The following is a 22445-nucleotide window of genomic DNA, read 5'->3' as shown; positions in this document are numbered from 1 at the left end:
AATGGCAGGATATGAATGGCTTAGTCAAAGCAGCAAATTACTTCCCTGTTGGACTGTAAATCTGGGTTCTGAAGCTGTTCCAGACGAGTGGTGTACATGCATTCTGAAAGGCTTTTGAATCTTCTTTTGAATTTAGTTGAATTATAGCTAAATTATAGTAACATCCAAACATCTTCCAATACATCAAATAAGCAAAAAGGTGTCAGTCTTACTATATTGGCAAGCGTTAGAACAATAGGATCTCTTTCTGAATACTCTGAATACTTGAATTTATCCAGGTTCAATAAAGTGTCCCACTAATTGTATATGAGCAGAGTCTAACTCAACATTATTCTCCAAGAGTTTAAATCCAACTTACCTGTGTGTCTGCATTTAGAACTTTGATCCTCTGTGTGGAGATGAACAGATCCACTTCAGTCAAGGCCTGGGAATCTCCCTCTGAGGTCTAAAAGACAGATGATGTTTTACAAGGGACTTTCTAATTTTCAGAATGACAAATTCACTGACTGCTTCAAGCATCATGTGATGTAAGACAACTGCACTTTAAACCATTACAGAGCTGGCTATTCAAAGGTGTTTGCAAAGACATGCAAAGAATACATTTATTGCATAGACAGAGTGAAGCCTACTCTGATCTTCTGGGTAAGAGGGAAATTTTGGAGCCTGTGGGATTGACAGCTCAAATATTAAAATTCTCTAATTATAACCAAAACAGGCAAAAAATATGGCTGTTTTTTCCTCACTATCTCACTGATGCCCTTCAGTATTTGAGGTACTTGAGGCACCAGACTTGAGAAAGTAGGAGAACTGAGAAGGTGACTTAGTTCCCATCAGCTGTTTAGCCCTTGCCACCTTCAGTGAGCTCACTAAAAAAAGTACAAACTGATGTTCAGTACTGTGGTGGGGTTTAGGACTCTTTTTTTAGCTTTTTGGTTTTTTCCTGGAAAATAAAGACCCGAGCACTGAATTAATGTTTCATATAACAGAAGGCCATCAGGGGACTTTTAGACCATAGCTTCTTCTAGGGAAGAAACTCACTGCTCACTAGGTAAACACTCCCATACCCCATCAGAGGGCATGGTCACAGGGCAAGAGGGATTACAATGCAATGCCACGCTCCAGTGTGAGTCCTGGCTCTGTCCACTTGAGAAAACAGGAGAAGAGGTGGCAAAGCAACTGCTGCCTCTCACTGAAGCACTGTCCAAGAGCTTCCCTAATTCTCTAGTCCAGCAGGAACATAAGGATTCCTCCAGGCTGCCTGGGCACAGGGCACCACTGCAGCTGGTATTGAGCAGCACCTGTGGCAGCGGCCTCAGAATAAAATGGCCACAGATTGTCTCAGCCTGGGCTACAGGCAGGCACCATTCCCCAGGTCAGACACTGGCTCAGGATGAGAATTATGTATTTGCTAATCCTTTTTGGAGTTACAAAGGCTCAGCTATGCCTATAATTAATTTAGATTAATTTTATTCAAATTATCTTCCAGCACATACTTTGGCAGACACTACTTGTATTGCTTCCATCCTTATGGTGATATTTTTGTCATCTGTATTTAGTTATCTGAAGTATTGTCTTTAACTGAGTGCCATGTTTCCTGTATGAATTGTTCCAGCTACTATGTGGTGAATTTATTTTGGTTTTAAATATCAACAATAACTTAATAAATATACAGTAAGTCACAGGCACAGGAACTAGGTCTTACTGCTTTGGCTAGTAAAATCAAAATAAGCATTACATTCAAAAACGTCTCCCAGATAACAATGGCTGTACATCTGGAGTAAACAAATCACAGGTATTTAACAGGAGAAGGGCAGCAGATAGGCACTCCAGCAAATGAACAATGAAGAAAATGAGTTCATTTTACTCCATTTACTATTCTACTGTGGACCAAAGAAGAAACCAAAATGACAACTTTATGAGGATCTGTAATGAAAGACATGACACTCTATGGAAAACAAGAACAACAAAAATGTAAGTAAACATTAGCATTCAAGAAAAACAGTTTACACACCGCTTTTTTCTTGATTTTAGCCGCCTTTTGCATCCTCTGAGGAGTAGCATAAAAAAAAGAATGCAGACAGATGTACACAAAGGGAAAGAGAAAACACAGTGTGGGAAGTCAGGGAAACTTTGACTGTGAATCCAGACTGCTGAAAATTAAAAAACTGGGAGCAGTGGGGGAATGATGTGCAAGAGAGAAATATTTGTTTATACCTTATGCAGTTCTCAAGCATAATTGGATTTCATGGCATTATGCACATTCACAGTTGATTACAAAAGAATTGGTACCAAAGTGTTCTCTGTTATAAGCTGCTCCCAACACTTATCCTGCCAAATTTACAGCAGTCAGAAATGGCAGCACATGCATCTTAAACCCAAGGTTTTGTCTCCATGTTCATCACACATCTACATGTAACTGTTTAACAGAACACAGCTCAAGCCCTCTGCCATGACTGTCTAGAGTACTCAGGTACCCCGACAGATTTGGGTTGGTATTAACATACAACAGTTTTTAGGGAGTTAATTGCAATCAAAACTTACTTACTGTAGCTTGACATATCACAATATGCTAAATAGAAAGGTTTGGAAAGTTTAAAGAACTGGACCTTTCTTGCATTCCATTTCTTTCTGAATGCTAAATCAATCATCAGTCATGACAATCTCTTGTAAGTAGCCTTTCCAAACTTGTTTCCTTCAAAACCATGCAAATTTTAGCAATTAAATGCTTCATTGACTGTGCACATACTTTTTCTCCCAGCATTTAAATGTGCCTCTAACAGTGTGTTTATTCAGATGATGCATTTACATCAGAGGTAAAATAACTTCTAAAATAAAAATCTACTACTTAGATTCTTAACCAAAATACTATTTTCTTTACACAGTTGTATGAAGCAGTCTATGATACATTATTTACAAAGAAATTGTTCACTGTAAATATCACCAAATCCAAACACAATAACAATGAACATTCTTGTCCTAAAAAAGTCGTAAGTAATAATATTGAGACTAATTTTCTCAATTTGTGGTAAGTTAAAGTAAGCAATAACAAAAGACTAAGACCACAGTCAAACAAATATCCCAGTGCTTTGCCACTGGAGTATTTTCTAATTGCAATCTGCAATTTGTCTCTCATACTTTAATTTGTTAAACAGCCTCCAAAAATTTTGAATAGACTCTGGAATAATTTCTGTTTTGCTGTGTGTATTTTTACAGCAAGCACTGTAAACTAATGGTATTTACAATACTGATCTATACTTACCTAACTGCACCTCAGGAGAGGTTTGAGGCTGCAGATCCTGCACCATTCAGAGATCAGCTGCTAAAGGATCAGAGAGTATCCTACAGAAAGATGCCCTACCTTGACACGGCTCACAGCCTCCTGGGCCTGCATCATGCGGATGTTTTTGGAAGGGTTGCGCTCAGACAGCAGCTGGGTGGAGCCCAGGTAATTGGCTGCAAAGATGATTCCATCAATGAGGTCCTCAGGCTCACAAGGTCCTGGAACTGACAGGAGGCATTGATAGTTACTGCCTTTCTAAGGAGTGAGGAGGTGAGAAATTGAGTAAAGGATATTGAGGCTTGAACAACCTTTCTAATACTGGGACTATGCTCACCATTCTCTTTATTCAGCTGTTAAGCTTTACATTCAGCTTGATTAGATTGACAGCAAAGAACAGTCATTCCAATTTGGCTGAACATTTTTTAATCCTCAACAGTTTTATAAAAATGCGTTTTGAGCTAGATCCACTTGATGACCTTCTAATGCATTCTTTTAAGTATAAAAAATCTTGTGTGAGGAGAAAAATGATACTGAAGGGAATGTTAATTTTAAAAAAGGTTTATTGTTCAGTGTTCAATTTATTTATAATCAAGTCAATGTGGAAAATTATAATGAAAACCTTAATCAGCTATGCTGATTAAATGTACTGAAATAGTGGTTTACCCATACATCTTTTAGTGACCTTTCCTATCCTTCATATTCCCATTCTAATGTAGCAGAAGTCTTCCAACAGAATATAAACATGATTAAAAGGAGTGACTTTCCTCTTTAGGCAGTGTTGCTGACACTTATTCATCCCTGCAGTTCTCAAATCCACCTGCCAGAAATCTCAGCGCCCAGCAAAAACCCACAGTCTTTGTAATTCAGGACTCAAGGTATATAAACATGTAGATAAATCTTTATATCAGTCCTGTACTCTTCAGAGACCTGACATTAACTAACAATGCTCATACAAATTTGAGGTATTTGCTTTGCTATCAAACACCATGGTTTTAATCTTCATTATATACCACAGAACACATTTGATTTAGTTCACATCTGTACAAATCCAGTAGTGGTTTAGATCTTCATTAAAACTCAGAATAGAATTCTGTGGAATTTAAAATTCTTGAAGTATTGGGAAAGCATAAAAAAAATATCTTGACAATCTCCACTAGAAGTATGAAAACCCTCAAAGAAATCCTTGAGAAGGCAGTAATTTAGAAGTCACTGAAACTCTTCGTAACGGCCAAGTCTTGCAATATCTCAAAAAACAGTCCTTGTTCTTGCAGCCTTAATTCACTAAAAGAAATCAAAGGAAATGAAAATTCCACAAGAACTCTGTTCCTCTATCTCTGCTTCTCTTTGCTTACATCTTTGTACCATTATGTTTTTCAGCAGATGGATGATGTATTTTGTATGGTGCCTCCTCTGATGGTGCTATTCATTTGTCTTTTCAGGTCTAAAACTTAGTCTCATACATCTGTACTTTTTCCAGCATGCAACAAAATACTCATGTTGCATGATATTGACATCTTGTTTCAAGGGCAGCAGAGAGAAAAATTAATTAACGACGTGAATTTAATGTTAAGGTAGCAAAACTTCATTAGATACCTGCATCAACACGCTCACTCAAAATTAACGTAGCTTTAATTTTGTTTTCTTTCATTCACTTCGGGCTAAGTAAATGAGGCTAAATTGAATCAAGATTGCTTTAACTCTGAAATAGGCTTACCCACATGTTTAAATCAGTTTAACTGAACTCCCTTAATAGGTAATTTAGATTAATTTTCTTGAAATGTTTGTGTCTGAAGACAAGTAAAACTGCAATTCTTTGTGCAAATTCTCATACAATTATTACTACATTGAGCAAAATGCCCATGGTATCTTTGGGGTCTGTGCAACCTATGGATGCTACAAAGGAAGCAACCACTTATTCTCATGTCTTGGCTGTTTGTGACAGCAATAGGTATTTTGAACTAATTGGTATGTAAAAATTATTGAGCATGGAAATAATCTAGGGTGTTAAGCAATTTTACAATCATAATGTTATTTATTTGGATTTCATAAAGACTAAGGCTTTTTTGGTTGGATGTCATTGATTGCCTTTTCATAGCTCTAAAAAATGATGTTTTGCAGAATCATTATACTAGGAACAGTCAGCTACATCATGTATAAATCAGCAGCATGCAGAAAATGCTTACAGCAGTAGATAATAGAGAAAAAAAGACATGTTGGGCAGAAAACATTTCCAACATACATTTTCCATCATGAAGGCAATGTAAGCAACTGTCAGGTAAAACAAGACATCTCTTGGAAGGATGGAATGGTGCTGAAAATTGCCAGGGTCAAATTGGGTCACCTGGGTGTTTTCTTCCCTTATCTCTGTCTGCTTTAAATAATACAAAAATGCAGACTTGGCTGAGGTCCCAGCTCATCAGAGCACTTAAGCATGCCCTTGACTGCAAGTGTGTGCAAAGGCTTACTGATGAGAAGGGGAAGAAGGAACAGGTTTCAAACGTGAAGGTTAATTTGATGTGAGCAAAGATTGGAAATTTATGTTGCATATTGGTGCTTAAACATTAGATAACTGTTTCTGAAAAAATTCACTGCAAATTTCTGCACTTGTCAAAGCAATAGAGACTATGTCCAAACATTCCTAAAGTAATGTTTGTATTCATAAAATAAGAAAAAGGGAAAACTCAACAAAAAAAATCAATAATTAGAGTTGACAGAGTGCAGAAAAGCCAGAACCACTGAACATAGACCTAATTATTCCTACAAGCATGTAGTGGTACTACTACTAAAATAATTTTAACAGTAGAAGACATTTAGATATGATAGATTAAAAGGTATTTTTTATGTTCACATGGCATATGAAAATATGTGTGGATAGAAATATAGATATAGCTACTGTAGTTAAAGAGTCATGCTGAAAGTGCTTTAAAACTGAATAGGAATATAACCAGAATATGGTTGTGGTATTGCTGTCAAAGCTCAGGGAACAACAGCAGTGCTAGCTGGCAGAATCTTCCTTATGTGCAGAAGGGTCCTGTACTTTTTGGGACTCTACATGGAAATTAATAATAAAAACTGTGGTTTTTTTCTGAGTTCAGAGAGCAGTCATGTAAGCTATCATAAAGCTCCTAGTGAGCCATGTATTTATTTGTATTAGACAATGCTATATAATACCTGCAATAGAAAAAGCCTAATAGACATGTTATCCTCGCATACTGTGCCACTACAGAAAAAATCCGAGCAAGCAAAATGATTGAACTAAAAAAGGTATTGTATTGTATTGTATTATGTAAAGGGTATCCTGACCCCTTTCCAGCAGAGTAGTGAGCTGACTGCTATGTAAAGAAAAAGACATAACCTTTTTATCCCAGTAAAATTAGAATGTGCAGTTGTATCTGCAGCACTGTGAGGGGGGAATTGTCTCTCCTGCTTTAAAGTTCTGTGCATGCTGGCCTTGCTTTATGCCTGTCCACTGTGCAATCAGCAGATGCTTATTACAAAGCATCAGCTTCCTTTCTTGTCTCTGCCACTCTTGGGGAATGTGTTTAAATGTACCTCTATGTAGGGCCTGTTAGCCAGTACATGCCAAGTGTTCCATGTAATATCCCTCAGATGTCAACCTGAAGGGACAATCTTTGATCTTTCCATTTGTTCTAGTTCTTTAAGTATATTACTGAAATAGAAAATGCTTGTCAAGATGGTGAGATCAGGGATATGTTGGATATCCTAATATTATTCTAAATTGTATTAAGTTTCCCTGAGTTGGGAATGGCATTAAAGATTAAGTTTTTCACATTCTTTTAAGGCTTCTATTGTGTGTGTTCACGGCAGATCTGAGGGATCAGATTCTTGAAAATGTCCTAATGCCCTTTCTCACTTTACAGTGTAGTCATTTCATTTCCTTTGCAGGAATATCTGTGTGCATTTTCCCTATGAAAGGTTCTTCAGCTGTCTGTGAGTCAGAGAATGGTAATGTTTTTCAGTACAATCCGCTTTTATTTTTGTCCACCTGCTTGTGCTAATAAATTGACTGATTTTTCTTCAAATAGAATATATGTAATAGCACTGCAGAAGAGATTGAAAAACATGTGAAAGCTTTGCTCTCCTGAATACAGGCTGGATTACCATTGTTTGGTCAGTTTGGGACAACCTTTCAATTTGTGCTGACAGCTCAGGTTCCCAGAGTTCAATAATGGGCCCTGAAGAACACAGTGCTCTTACACATTCCTAAACCTCCTGCTGGGACCCACTGTTACACCCTTTTTACCATCTTCCTGATTTGTAGGCATTCTTAATTTTCTCCTGAATCCTTCTGGGAGCTCTACCTGCTCCTCCTTTTTTATCACCACTAGGCTCCCATTGCCATAAGGAGGATAAAAACTTCTCAGCTGTGTTCTCTTGGGTTTGACTGGTTTTTAGAACTGTGATCTTTTATATGTATTAAAGTATTTGCTTCCACTTCATCCTACTTTAATTATGGATGATGTCAAACTTACCATCAACAAAACTTGGAAAGGAAGACACTTTCTTTGTCTGTTGAGAAATAAAAATGGTATAGCTGTAACAAAATAACTTTCACACAATGAACTGAATTGTTATTATATTTAAACAGCTGAACACTGTCACATAGGCACTGTTTAGCACACTGAACACATTACATTACAGTCATTAACCCAACCTGTTACACAGTGCTCTGTACTTAGGAGTCTCAAAGTATTTTAAGATCCCACCAGACGAGAAAATAAGGGAGGCAGGGGGAACACCATGAAAATGGCGTAGGAAGTCAGATGGCAAATGAACAATACAAACCAGCAATTCCCAATAAAATCAGTTGCCTACTAGATCACATTACCTGTTAAGAGATATCCCAAATTTCCAATAAAGAATATTTAACAATGTTTCACAAAGCAAGATTCTGGGCCAGTGAATGTAAAGCACTGTCCCTGACTGCTCAGTATATAGAATTACACTTAATCTTAGCAGGGGCCATAACAGTGCACATCTTAGGCTCCTGTCCCTAGAACAGATACAGGCCTTCCATTCTTTGTCTTTTGCCAGCCTCCTCAGTCGTTTCCATTTCCAGGAAAGAGGCTGATTTCTCCATTACAGGAAAAGGCTTTAGAAATGTGCCTCTTCATTAATATAACAGGCTACAGGCTAAATATGTTATGGTTTTGAGATAAGAGATTTCTGCTTTTAAGTCTCAATTTCATTTCATTGTGTCTAGCCCCAAGCATAACTCATTCTGCATTCTCAGATGTCTTCTTTGCTCCAGTCTTCAGTGACAAGAGCAGGTCTGTCTATCACTGTGTCTCTTCACAGCTGACTAAGCCAGGACTGACACTGGGAGGGGCGGGGGAGGAATGGGAGCAGAACACGATTTCTTTTGGATGCCACTTTTGCACTCCAATAACACAAAAAGAGAACTTCTGAAGTGCTCTCCCTACTCTGCATGTCATCAGAAAATTTTAGGCTTGAGTTCATGCCATAGACAGTTACATAAAATGAATGAGGCAGGAAAAATTCATGGGTATAGTTTAAAGCCTTTTCAGAGTAGGCAGATACGGTATTTATTGTCAGTTCAGGAAAAGAAAGGGAGCTTAGGTTTGTGTGTGAGAGGGAGCAGGCTGACAGTGTGAGGCTGCTTCCCCTGCAGGAAGCCTGGCTGCAGGAAGCCAGGCAGCACAACTGGCAGCCCCAGGTACCTACCTCGGGGGGATTGTTATTGTCAGCTGGGCCATTGAGGTCTGAACGCTGCTGCTTCCTGGGCTGCTCCAAACCATTGCACATCTGCAGGAAAAAATAAAGGATTTCACATCCATTACTTATCTGAAGTTATTTATGTACATTCAATATTCATTACTGGTACCAAAATATTATAATGTGATATAGCAGTTGGCATTTCCTACTGTAATTTAGCAAATATCAGTTTCACATAAAAATGTTAAGCTGTTTAATGATAATAAAGTATCTACTTTGATGTAAATAATAAGACATTTCAATTATCATTAAGCAGCAGTTACAGTACTGATTTAAATATAAATTATTTTATGTCAATGCAAATTTTTCATATGAAATTAAGTCAAATGCTATCATGTCCAAATATATCAGAAAGCAAAGTCAGAATTTTTTAATGTGTTTATTCTCAGTATTGTACAAAATCAAAACAGCCCTAATGGCTGTCTCTGATCTGAAAACCAGAATTCTAGCATTGAATGTAAGATCCTACATTTGTAGGAGATACTTTGTGGCATATCCTTCCTCATGGGCAAAGCAAATCTACAGGATGCTGGCAGTACAACCTCAGGCTTCAGAAGAAATGTGAAAGAGAAAATATAAAATCATACACAAAGAAAACACTAAGTGCTTTAAACTACAAAACACTCCATTTTCCTGTTCCAGTAGTCTCAGGGGAAGAATTTCTTTTCCAGACCTGACCCAAGTCACACAACACCAGCACCCAGCATGGAGAGTGCCCATGTCCTGTAGGTACTGAGAAAGTGAATTTTCAGTGTTGCAAATCTGGAAAACCAAGGTGATTTCTGGAAAAAAATTTTATGGTTTAGGATATTTCATTTTCACTTTTTTCTTAGTTTCCCTATAATGTATAAAAATAGGACCAAAATGCCACTTCCATTGTAAAGCTTCAGAAATAAAAACTTGTACTGACAATTGTGCAAATGGAAACCAGTAAGGATTATTTAAAAGGGTCAGCCTGAATGTTAAGTGGAAATATAACTCCTTAGCTTCTGACCTTTAAATGCAATATGTATCTATAGGCAAAACAAGTCTTTCTGTTCACCTCTAGACAAATTATTCCCTATGACTAATATTTAGTCAGCAGAACAAAATATGCTAAGGAAGCAGGCACATTAGAGCTTAGTAATGACAATTTTCAGGTAAGACAACATACACAAAGCAAAGATTCACCCAAGTAGTAAGCAGGACTTTAAGAAAGAAACCACTATCTGATAACAGGAAAAATGGTCAGACTTCATACTCTTCTCTCACAAAGATTCCATTACTTATGTGTTAGTTTAGTGGTGGTGCTCATACACATCAGGAGTGAAAAAAATTTCTGATGACTAATTCCAAGTAAACAAGTCAGGTGTGGGAAAAGATGAGTCAGAGTAAGTTGAGAGACCTAAGCATTCCACAAAATTATTTCAATTATCTATCACATTTCAGTGGACATTAAAATAATTTCTAATTTATTTTCACCACCTCAAAGAACCATTTTTTTTTCTTTTGTCCTTGCATATATTTAGAATTGAGAACCAGCCATGATGAGTTTCAGAGAAAAAGCTCTGCTGAATTCTTAGGGAGATGTAATTAGGAGCACATGCGTCTTCTGATTTAGACTTCCTGAGAAGACTTTGTCACTTATGCATCTCTAGGAGGCAGACATTGATTTTGCTGTGGACTGGTGTCAGGATCTGACTGCTAAAACTCTGTGACGTGACAGACAAACTGCTTGAGGCTGTTTGGACTTTTAGCACTTTCAGTAGGTACTTGGTAAGTTTGGGAACTGTCACTTGGTAACAGATATTTATTAGTTCTGCCCCACAGCTGCCTAAAAGATGCAAGAGAATGCAGAAACCTTTGATACTCTTCATTTATACCCATTTGTGTTTTCTACAAACTGTTCTCAAATGCATCCCATAACACACAGACTGGCTTCCAGCAAGTCCTAAAAAACACATTTTCTAAACTGCCTATCATCTTAGTTTCTTCACACTGTTCTAAAGGTGAAATCTTTTATAGACAAAAGACTCCTGGATTTGGACGCTGCAGCAGCAGAGCACTGTCCCCATGCTGAGAGAAGGAAATAAATATTTGTGTCAATGCTGAGTTCTACCAGCACAGGCAAGGGAAACACAGTAGCAACATTGATGTGTGCAAAGCTTTTGGAGGGGGAAAATAGATAAAATACAATGGCTTTGTTAAATTTTCTTTCCCTAAATTTTGTAGGGATCTCTAGTCTGTCTCTGGATTTCCATGTTGAAGAAGTAGAAGGGCACAGCCTATATGAATGTTGTGCAAGCAGACTGACAGTGCAGGAGCTTGTGGTGTTCCTACTAGGGCAGTTTGTATAAGCGTATTTGGTTAGTTCTCAGAGGTATGCCAGTGTTATGGAAGAATGAGAAATGAGAAACAGTAGGATTCAACATCATTAAAAAGCAGACTTTCTCTGAAGTCCTCCTTTGAAAAGGAGGCAAATTGAATGGCAAATTCCTGTTTCTTGAAAAGGTTACAGGTGGGGTAGGTGTTGGTGCTGTAAAAAGCATTTTCTTTTATTGTTGGTAAATAGGATTTGTTTGAATAAAGTAGGAGAGGACACATTCTCATGAGAGGACTCTGGGACTCACTGCTTGAGCCCTGACAGTTTAATCAGCCCTCGTTCCTAATGACTCAAGGTATACATTAGGAATGAGGGCTGATTAAACTGTCAGGGCTCAAGCAGAGTCCCAGAGTCATCTTCAGCCCCTACCCAGCAGAAATAGCTCAGCCCTGCCAGTGCCAGTGTTTAAGGGGCAGGATCCCAGCTGGGATGAACAGAGTAAACTCTGCCACAGGGGAGGTTCCACAAGAGCAGTTACTTAATTGAGTTTACTAGTGCAAAAGACACCTTCCATTGTTTATTATTTCAGCTGCTGTCCAGTGTTCTGCTTTTTGAGTCATGTCTTTTACAGTTCTTTACTGATGCTAGTTCTGCATGAGCAGCAGGAGAAACTGAAGTCCCAAATGCAGGCAGGGGGTGGCAGAATGGGGCTGTGCCTGCCCCGTGCCATCCTGCTGTGGGGGAAGGAAGCAGGACTGGGTATGGTGCAGTGAACAGGGGAGAAGGTTTTTTTGTGGTTTCAGCTTTGGTTTAAACTAGGCCATTGTGCTTATATTTTCTGCAGTACAAGCCTATATTTGCAACACGAGAGTACTCGCATTTTTCACCTGGTAAAGCCTTTCCTGTGTTGAATACTGTTAGTGTGCCAAACCAACACTATTGTAGCTAACTATTACTATTGTAGTAATATTTGTATTGAAGCAAATCTAACAGCATTCCAAAAAGCAACTCCTTTTGCACAGGAATACCACGTCCATTTAAAATTTCTGATTGTTCTGTATGCTACTGTCAGTTGAAGGAGTCATTCAATTGATCTTCTTCTATCCCAATATATACCAGTCAGATAATTCATGTTTGTTACATTAAAAACTGTGGTAATTGAGAAGAATTACATCAGCACTGTGTCTGACAATACTCCGTTTCTCTGCTACAGGTAAAACATAAGAAATGAAATTAGAAATAGAAAAAGAAAATTTCATCATGTGATAATTCAGCAATTAGCTGAGAGATGACCAAGATGTCAAATGGGTGTGTGGGAAACTTCTAGCTTGAGGGAGTTGGTAAATTTGTGTTGTTATAAAGTACCCAAAATAGTCAGTTTAACTTCATAGATGTGATGTCTTTCTTAAATATCAAAGGCATGGAAAACCTGCAAGGAGTAAGAGTTGTGCTAAGCAGTGAGTTAGAGCAAATAGACACTAAATGTATTCTAGGTTTCTCTCAGACTTGTCTAGTGCTAATCATCCCCCTCAGTGCTTCCCTAGAAGTATTTACAAATAAAGGCTAATCAAGCCAAGCTCATATATCCCTGAAGTTTTCAAGCCTGAACATGTTTACTAAAGACAAGAGACTGGCCCACACTGAAAGTAATAAAAAAGCTTGCTTTGTTTTCCTTCTCTGTAAATTTGTGGGTCTTTCTTAAAAAGTGACTGTTTTCTGGGGCAAACCTAGCAACAGGAACCTTTAAAATCACATTTGTTTATTTGTTATTTAGCAAATGTCTTGCAAACAGAATGTTAGCACCTATCATAAGCTAAGAATCAATAGCTGAGTAATTTAAAGGAATGTAAATGTTACAATAAGCAGTAATACTACTGATATGAGGCAGGAAAGGAGAGGAGCAGAAACATGAAAAGGCTTAGGATAGCATACTGTGTGCATAAAACAACAAATGTACCTTCCTGCTTGCTCATTCTTTACAAAAACTGACATACAGGTAGTATATCTTGATTTAACCTAGAAGCATTCAAATCTACATTTATTTAAAGATAGCTGAGGCAAAAAAAAGTGACTTATATGCAATATGGGTGCCTGTATCATCCCTTCCAGCATGATATTTAATACTGTGAGATGCACACTTGGGATAACAGATCTTTTTGCAAGGTGACAAAACCAAGGCTCTTCTAAGCAGCTTCTCTGCATACAGTAAGTTAAACATGCAAATGTACTGACAATAGCCTTGGGTTTTTTTCCTTTCACTATGGAAGAAGTTGAATTATTGTAGTTGGTTTAAATATTGTAGCTAAAATTGTGGCTATCTTGGTTTCACAAATGAGACACATTTAGGCAGTACTCTAATTCCATCCAACCCTTTGATATTTCATAGTAAATACTAAATGAATTGAATTCCCCAGAAGAAAAACAAAATTCTCTGCACTTTATTTAAATTATTTGAGGTCCAGTATTAATGCTAAACATCCAACTACACCTTGTGCTAAGGAGCTGTGTGGCAGCAGCTGTCTGGCCACAGAGAGCAGGTACAGACTTTCTCAGGATTTTCCTGAGAAAAGCAGAGAAGAGAATCAAGACAATTATTACCTCTGCTCCTTGTTCTCATGCGGAATGTATTTTGGAGATTGTTTACCTAAGGTGATTGCTTGATTGGATTCTGGTGATGGTGTTTAGATTCAATGACCAAGCAGATGCACAGCTCTGTCAGGTCTCTCAGGAGACAGTCACAAGTTTTTCTTGTTAGTTAGGTAGTAGTTAGTTGTTAGTAAGAGCTCTTGCTACTGTAATATAGAAATATAATATAATATAATATAAGATTATATAATAAAGCAATTGATCTAGCCTTCTGAAGCATGGAGTCAATGCCAATTATTACCCAGCTGAGGACCTGCAGCAGCAATTAGTGACCCTGCACAGGGATCTATCTCTGAGGGTCACACCACAGAGCCATTAAGAAAAAAAACAACTTGGGCAGAAATGGGTACTCAGCTTTTACTCTGATGCCCTCACCATGAGCCTGATTTGTGGGTAAAGCTGAGAATGTTTACTGCAGTAGGTGAGAACACAGCAAGGTCAGACCAGTCTTGTCATGACACACACATTCAAGTAATGCTTGCCAAAGGTTATTAAACTTGTTTTTTATTCTTTCTTTTACATCCCTGAAGGTTTGGGGTGGGTAGAAGGACAATTATCACGTCTCCAATTGTGAGCTTCTGTATCTCTGTAAGAAATACCACTTCAGAGCTTTTTACCTTGGAGCTTTGTGCTCCTGTCTTCAGTGAAGGGCCCACAGCAGCTGTGCCTCGTTGCCTTTCTTATAAATGAAATGCATGTCTTGTCACCCAGTTTGTTTAGTCTGATCTGGAGTAGATACCTGCACTGCTCTATGTCTAATTTCCTGTCTCCATGTTTGAAGGAATGGAACACTGTGTACTGTTCAGTGCTCTCAATCCATTCAGACAGGAGTTGTGGCTGCTATTAAAAGTGATGCTATAAGCTCAGTGGCTTCATCCAGCCTGGGGTTACCTATCACAGCAGTGCTTCCCTTGATATTAAATAAGATGAAGGCATTGGTCCAAGACTGACAGCAAATAACAATCAAAGCTCAGACAGGCAAATATTTAGGTACATTTGATTTTTTTCACACTGGGGCAGTTATATCAGTACCCAGGTGTTACACAACACCTCTTAGGAGTCTATTGAGAATGACAAAGGTACAATGCAGTTCAGCTCAGCTTCTGATAAATAAACTTCAAAACAACAAAAAGTTGTTGAAATGAAAGTCTACTTCAAATATTGTCTTGGATGGCCAATTGTTCAACGAGGAGGAAAACCCCAACAACTACTTAGTCAAGTACTGAGAAATTCTTTCTTATTCAGTAACTGGTCTTTTGTTCTGCAAATATTTTGAGAACTTGCATGGAACAACACTCCCAGAAGTAGCTGCTGGGAGAAAGGCCACCACTAAGTCTAAAAGATGCTACCTCAACCTCTGCTCCCAGCCAACACCTAGTAGCTGTTCAAACCATTGAACATCAGCAAGCTTGTTCACTAAGGGACTTTTATGCTGGCTGTAGGGCACTGAATATAGTAAGTTGCACAATTTGGTTATAATTATACTTCTGGAAATAGAATGTAGTAATGAATATTAAAAACTTGCTGCAGATATGGGAAATCTGAAAATATCCCCCTAAGACTTTTTTTTGTTCACAATTATAATGAAGGTCGACGTGTTTCATCAGCATATACTTAAGCATTTGATTTCCTTTTACTGTTTTTCAGAGGAATTAATGTATTTTAATGGAATCACCTAGACTAAACTGTTTAACTGTGGGGCACTTAATTATAGAAAATCCCATTTACAGAGTTGATAAAGCTGAAACAGGAAACTTATATATATGAAGTTTAATAAAGCATTTTAATTAAAGATAGGGCAAAATAATTCATTTATCCTTACTAGTTCGTTATCCAAGCATATGTTATGTTTTACCTCTTTTAGGTAGATCTGTTCATTGCAGAAGATAACTAATATCCAACTGCATATCAATTTAGAGATGCAAAATCAAGACTTTAAAATGACATTAGGGAATGTGGTTTTTCTCTCGAAGAAGTAACCACATTCTATTTGAAATTTCAGGGAAAAAAGTCATACCTCCTTTCCTTTAGAAAAGCTTGAGCTTCATTCTTAGACTCTTTTTCTGGCACTCAGCATTAGAACAAGAAAAGATCATGCACAGTTTAAATTAACTTCTACATCATTCTTGTGATAAAACTGCTTAACAGAATTTTTGGTAAAGAGTAAAGCTCTTATTTCTTCTTCCTTGTCAAAGTCAAGATATGTCCAGCTAGTAAAAAACCCCACAGCAATATGCAGACACTTCTTGAAGGTTTTTTTAACATATATAGTATCTAGATTTGACAGACATTCTATCAAAAACAGAAAATTATCTACCACTAAGGCAATGTACAGGGGCCATTAATGGAAAAAAAAGGTTCAATTATTTCAGTGCTGACTCCAGTTTGAAGTTTCTCCAGACTGTCATTGCAGAATGAAAATAATGTAAAGAAATTGGTTTTGCTCCATGCATCTGGAATACCTTTGTTTGAATTGTCTTTTCTCTGCGCAAAACCTCTTTGCTACATCTCTATATGTGCTGATTATATTTAGCACCACTTTCTAAATACACAATCTGATTATGTGAATGCACTTACAGTAAAATTTAAAATACTGCTAATACATTTACATATTAATAGATATAAAAATATTGCTAATTTTGTTTGGAATAAGTAATGTAACTCTTGTATAATGCCTCTGACAGTCTGGTTAAAAAAAGCACCTCATACCTGCTCCTGTGGCCACTTCTGTCTGTCCTCGGGGGATCTTGACTTTGCTTTAAAACCTCTGTGCACATCTCCACTGTGCTTAGAGGCAGATGGGATATTCAGTGATTTTGGCCTCCCCTCGTGCCTGTTAGCACTGTGAACAGCTTCTCCCTTTGAACAAGTCTCTTTGTAGTCATGTGCCATGTTTTCAGTCCCAGTGTGCTCTGGACTCATTTCTGTTGTACTGTTAATACTGCTCATGCTCATACTCATTTTGATTTCTGCTACAATCTGGTCAATGTCCTCTTCCTGCTCTTCCAGTTCTGCATCCTCTTTTCTAGAATGGTATGGTGATATTCCCTGTGAATTGCCATTAGCCTCTGCTGGGTAATAGTCCGGATAGTCACCTTCACTTTGACAGTACTGGATGTTTTCTTCTTGGTCTTGGATCTCCAAAGATGATGCTTCATCCTCCAAAATCTGAATGCCATTATCTTGACCTTCCTGCCACTCTTGCCTGTCCATCACCTCGTTTTCATCTTCGTGCTGAATTTTGCCTTCAGCCCATTCTTCTACAGCTTCCTGACATTCATCTGTTTCAACATGGTGTTCCTCATGGGGAGCATACTCCTCCCCATTGCAGTCCATTCCTTCCAGGTAACTGTCATCCTCTGGACAGTATCTGATGTAGTATGTGATCCCCTCCTCTTCTTCTGGCAAGCCTTCATCATAGTCCTCCTCCTCTGAAGTGTTGTTTACATAGTCAGAGCTGGAGTCACCATCTCCACTATGGTCATTGCACTCATGTTCCACAGGGGTAGGACTACCTGCTCTGACAGTGGCTAGTTCTGCCTCCTTTGCAGCATAATCTTCAATGGGAAGGTCACTTTCTTCATTTTCAGGCTCCCTGTTGTGAGATGAAGTTGGGCAAGCTCTGGCTCTGTGATCCAGCATGCTGGCTGTAGTGCTTTGATGTTTCCTGTTTGCCATAGCCAGCTCCTTACATGACAATCATTTCCAGCAATTACTGCAGGGAAGATGGAAAAAAACACATTCAGGAAAAGGTCATCAGCAGAGAACAGTGATGTTAATAGGAAGCAAATTGATAGATTCAATTGGTAAAAAGCCTGTGTTTGTAGATATTTGACCAAATTCAGAAGGTAACTTTTAAAATGCTTATGCTGTGGAACCATGAAATCAAAGTAATAAGTTGCACTCTGAAAGGAACAGATAAAGAAAAGGTTCTACATTTGTGCTAAATGTATTCTAGTGTAGGCTCTCTTATGTCACTTTGACAGAGAATTAATCCTGAACCTTGAAATTAGTTTTCAATTTCTCTTTCTTGCCAGTAAAGGGTCATGCTTTGATTGCTACGCAGTAAACGGGACCTCTTTTCAATGTTCAGCTTAGGCATTTCTTTAACGTGTACTGAAAGCAAACATTTAGAATCTGAGCTGCTCTTACCAAAATGAAAATAATTCTACTAACTTGGCAGTCACATAGTGCACTAAAAGATAATGTATTGGTATTAAAAGTGTTATTTTTATAAAAACACTTGATGGTTTATTAGCCCTTTATAGCTGGATGCCATGAAGTATTTCCAATTGTTAAATCAAATATTGCTTTTAGAATAGATTACTTCAGTTGGAAGGGACCTACCACAATCACCAAGTACTGACCAAGTTAATGCATGTTTTAAGACCCTCATCCAAATGCCTCTTAAAACACTGACAGGGTTGGGCATTGAGTGCCACTGGAAGCCTGTTCCAGCATCTGACCATGCTCTTGGTAAAGAAATGCTTCCTAATGTCCAGTCTGAACCTGTTGTGATACAGCTTTGAACCATTCCCAAGCATCTTATCACTGGATACCTTCTCTGGAGAGAAGTTCAGCACCTCCCTGCCCACTTCCCCTCTGGAGGATGCTGTAGAGGGCAATGAGGTCACTTCAGCCTCCTTTCCACAAACCAGACAGTCCCAAAGCCCTTTGCCATGCCTCAAAGGACACCTCCTTCCAGCCCTTTCACCTGCTCTGCTGTCTTTCTGTGCACACATACAAGGACCTTCACATCTTTCTTAAATGATGGGGTCCAGAAGTGCACACAACACCCACTGAGGCTGCATCAGTGCTCAGGACAGTCCTGTGCAGCAGGGTAATCCTCTTTTCTGACCAGCTGGTCACAGCGTTTGACAGAGCCCAGGATGTGCTTTGCTCTCTGGGCTGCCAGAGCACGTTGCTGAGTCCTGAACTGCTGTCAACAAGCACCCCAGAGCAGAACCTGGCATTTAGACTTGTAAAATTAACTATGGCCCAATGCTCCAACCTATCCAGATCCCTCTGGTTTTTTCAGCGTCTAATCTATATTCCAAGTAAAACACACATTTACAGTAAAAGCTCACTAATTCTTCCTGCTAAACACTTGTGCTACTTTAAATTACTTTTTTTTTTTTTCTAAATACTTAATTGGAAATAAGCGGGGGTTATATGAACTATATAAAAAAATACTTAATGAATATACCTAATTCTAGACAGGCTTGACAAGTGTGGTCTGCTGTATGATTTGGAAGGGGGAAATAATCTACTTTTAGTATTTGTGTTTTGCTGTATTTCATTGTTGTATCCTTATGATAACCTTGACCTGTGCAGTTACTTCATTGGCATGAAGTGAGCTCAGGCTCCTCACCTGCACCACACAACTACAAGAACATTTTGCTTGACCAGTTTTCCAAGGCTTGAGCAATAAAACTAACATGGAGCTAGAGGATTAGAGGAGCTATATAGGGAGTAATTTCTTAGGCATGATGAACTTAGAAAATGAATCCTGTCACTGTAGCCTAGACTCTTACAGATAGATCCCTGCAGAACTTCTGATACAAGAAAAATCGCAATCCTTAGTTTGTGACATCAAATCAGGGATTTGATGTATCTATGGATATTGCAAAGATGCCACATGGCAAATCTAGCTGCTAAACTTGGGTTCTAGATTCTGAGATGCAAAGAGATGATGTTAATCACAGGAGGAGGTATGAAGGGAATCCAGCATATGGAGCCCTTTTTAGTTACTGTCACCTTGCAGAATTAGTCCTGACAGAATAAAGCTTTAAAGTAAATAGTGTATCTGAAGGGAAGTTTTAAAGGAGAAGATCAGTGAAGGTAAAACTCTCAGTGATTACTTGCCCCTCCTCACTATTGGAAGGACTAGCAGACTTGCAAGATGTTCTCAATGCAATCTGTATGCCCACTATCCCTTTAAAAATAATGATACTTTTTTACTTTGGAGTCAGTTATAAGAAATTCAGAACACCAAGCCATCCATCTACTAGGGTTAGTCAGAGTCTGATTTAGTCAGCTCTTACTGCAAACTAAGGATGTTTCTATACTGTGGCTGCAATATAAACAAAATCTATTTTACATTGGATTCAAATAGTAATCTAAGTCACAACACTGCAATGCTCTGCACAGGCTGCAAAAAACTGCCCACAAGCAAGACAAATTGCTTGTATGACCATTTCAGGCATGAGTACACTACACAAGCATGTCTAAAATGAGTCAAGATGGAGAGCTATAATAATTTTGAATGGCACTGCAAGAAAACTAAAGAGATCTCATCTGGTTTAACCAAATTTTTTTTTTTCAATAACAGAATAAATTCAGTGTCTCTTATAGAAAGAGGAGTTCTCACCTGCAATGGCCTCAATCTCCTAGTGGAAATATTATCCATATTAAATAATACTTAAATATTTACAGTGCAGTTGACCCTGCACATAAGTCACAACAGTGTAGCTGAAGATGCACAAACACAGAGTCTGTAACAAGCACAGTTTGAAACCCATGACTCAGATTTTCCTAAAACATATGGAGATGAGAACCCTTTTTTTAGCCAGTATAATGGAGTTTTCCCACCCACATCTAAGGCTCTTCATTTGGTATCCAGGCCCTAAAACAGCCATAAGTGGTATCTATGCAGTGATAGCTTTATAAATTCCAGTGGTGACTGCTCAAAGATGTTATTTACCTGCAGGAAAATCCAGTACATTGTAGATATTCTAGAACATGTTGCAGGAAGCCACCTGAATGTGATCTGAGAGCTAAAAGGCAGGGCAGGAGGCTGGGGAAGGAGAGGTGGCTGATGAGTGGAGTCCATCAGCTATGGGGAACTGCCAGCATGAGGGTTCTCAGCTGGGCCCTGCAGTCCTGCTCCTCCAGGGGCCTGGTAATGTGCAGCACCCACACTGCGTGAGAAGAACTTAAAAAAATCGTGGCAGACTGGAAATATTTTAGACTATAGGTGGTAAGAAACAGAGAAAATACTTCCTCTCAAGCATGTCTAGCACTGGTAAGAAGTAGAGAAAATAATTCCTCTCAAGCATGTCTAGCACTGATATATTAGGCCATGGGAAATGGGTTTTCAGTTAATTCAGTCTGCGCGATGATTGAGGACAGTGCTTTACCCCTGGATGCTGGAACTGAGGCAAAATAAGCTGGATTTTTGGTGAGAGGCAATGCTGAACTTAATGCTATGGAAACTGAAGTTACAAAGCAATCTCTGCACTACAATTACAATTCTAGTTGGCCTCCTTTGCAATCTTCTCAGGCACTACTCTAAAAGTAACAAAGTACTGAAATAAATAGGCAGAATTTATTATTTTCAGCCCATGAATTGCAGACTGAATGTGCACTGATTACAGCATCTTCAAGTATAAAATGTAACTTCTCCAACTGTACCAACACATCAGAATTACTGAGCTAAGTTTTCAAACACAGTCTGAGAATTGCTCTTTATGGAGCTGCACATACATTGCTGTCAAGGAAACACACAGCTGTATTTTAACTCAAATATTAGAACAGCCAGGACAGCTAGTTTTTTTCCCTGTATCAAAATCTCTCTCAAGCTTCCTAGCAAAATGCTTTAGTCACAGATTAGGTCTAGCATAACCTGAATATTTTAAGCTGTTTCATGTCAAACAGCAATGTTTCTGAGGACCACAGGTCTGAACTCTTTTGTCTTCTCATCTACAGAGACATTTATCTTCCAGGTTTTAAAAGTACAAACCCAGAATTTTGACTTTTCTTTAGAAATGTAACAGATACCAAATTTTTACAATGTGTTCTGCTAATCAAACTACTGCACAGTCTTCTGAGTCCCTGACTGCATGGGTTAATAATTTAGCTAATGTTCACATCAATTACTGTAACCTTCTAACATCATATGTATCTTGAAAAAATTAGAAATTGGAGAAAATACTGGACTTCTATCTTACATTACTAAATGTTGAAGGGAGGAGTAATGATTTGCTGGATCCAGAGGCACTTTATCAATAAAGGCTCCAATTCAGCCTACACATCGTTTTCTCTGCTTGGTGTAAGACTCCCTCCTACTTGTATCTCAGCTCCCTCCTTGATAGCAGGGAGTTAGGTCAAACTTCTGCAGCACTCCAAGCACATTTTTCCATTTCTGGCTGCAGTTGGGATGAAGTGTTCCTGGGAACATGGATCAGTGCTGGATCCCTGTTTACTTTCCTTGGGATTCAGTAATTTTATCTTGCTGAGACAATCAAACCCTGACTTCAGTTGTACAGTGCATCACTAAATCTCCATCAGTGTTTTCAGGATCGGTGAATAAGGGACCAGTTGCACAGGGCTTCAGTAAAAATGCTTTTCTTTCAATAATGGTTTTACTTTATTTTTCTTAATTTTCCCTGGCTCAGCTCAATGTTGAAAAGAAAATCAATCTCCAGGAAACACATGCTGCATTTCCATGTGAGAGTAAAA

The 22445-nt window shown here is 38.4% G+C and overlaps 1 protein-coding gene across 4 annotated transcripts in view; it reads right to left on the bottom strand.

Annotated features, from left to right (window-relative positions):
* Positions 1 to 22445, bottom strand: part of APBA2 (amyloid beta precursor protein binding family A member 2) — an 86260-nt gene that overhangs the window by 17930 nt on the left and 45885 nt on the right. For 3 of the 4 annotated variants that reach the window (XR_002465586.3, XM_021532005.3, XM_021532003.3), the window contains 6 exons: positions 16695 to 17700; positions 8987 to 9067; positions 7774 to 7810; positions 3359 to 3504; positions 2012 to 2047; positions 359 to 445 (listed from right to left, as the gene is read on the bottom strand). Coding sequence is in view for 3 of the 4 variants with exons in the window: in XM_021532005.3 (XP_021387680.1) it covers positions 359 to 445; positions 2012 to 2047; positions 3359 to 3504; positions 7774 to 7810; positions 8987 to 9067; positions 16695 to 17663 (1356 nt within the window). In the remaining variant the exon portion in view is untranslated. The remainder of the gene's footprint in view (positions 1 to 358; positions 446 to 2011; positions 2048 to 3358; positions 3505 to 7773; positions 7811 to 8986; positions 9068 to 16694; positions 17701 to 22445) is intronic. The other variant, XM_021532007.3, reaches the window with a different exon arrangement.

This window comes from Lonchura striata, chromosome 11, assembly GCF_046129695.1.
Source record: "Lonchura striata isolate bLonStr1 chromosome 11, bLonStr1.mat, whole genome shotgun sequence".
Classification (NCBI taxonomy): domain Eukaryota; kingdom Metazoa; phylum Chordata; class Aves; order Passeriformes; family Estrildidae; genus Lonchura; species Lonchura striata.
This window is presented reverse-complemented; position numbering and strand designations above follow the sequence as displayed.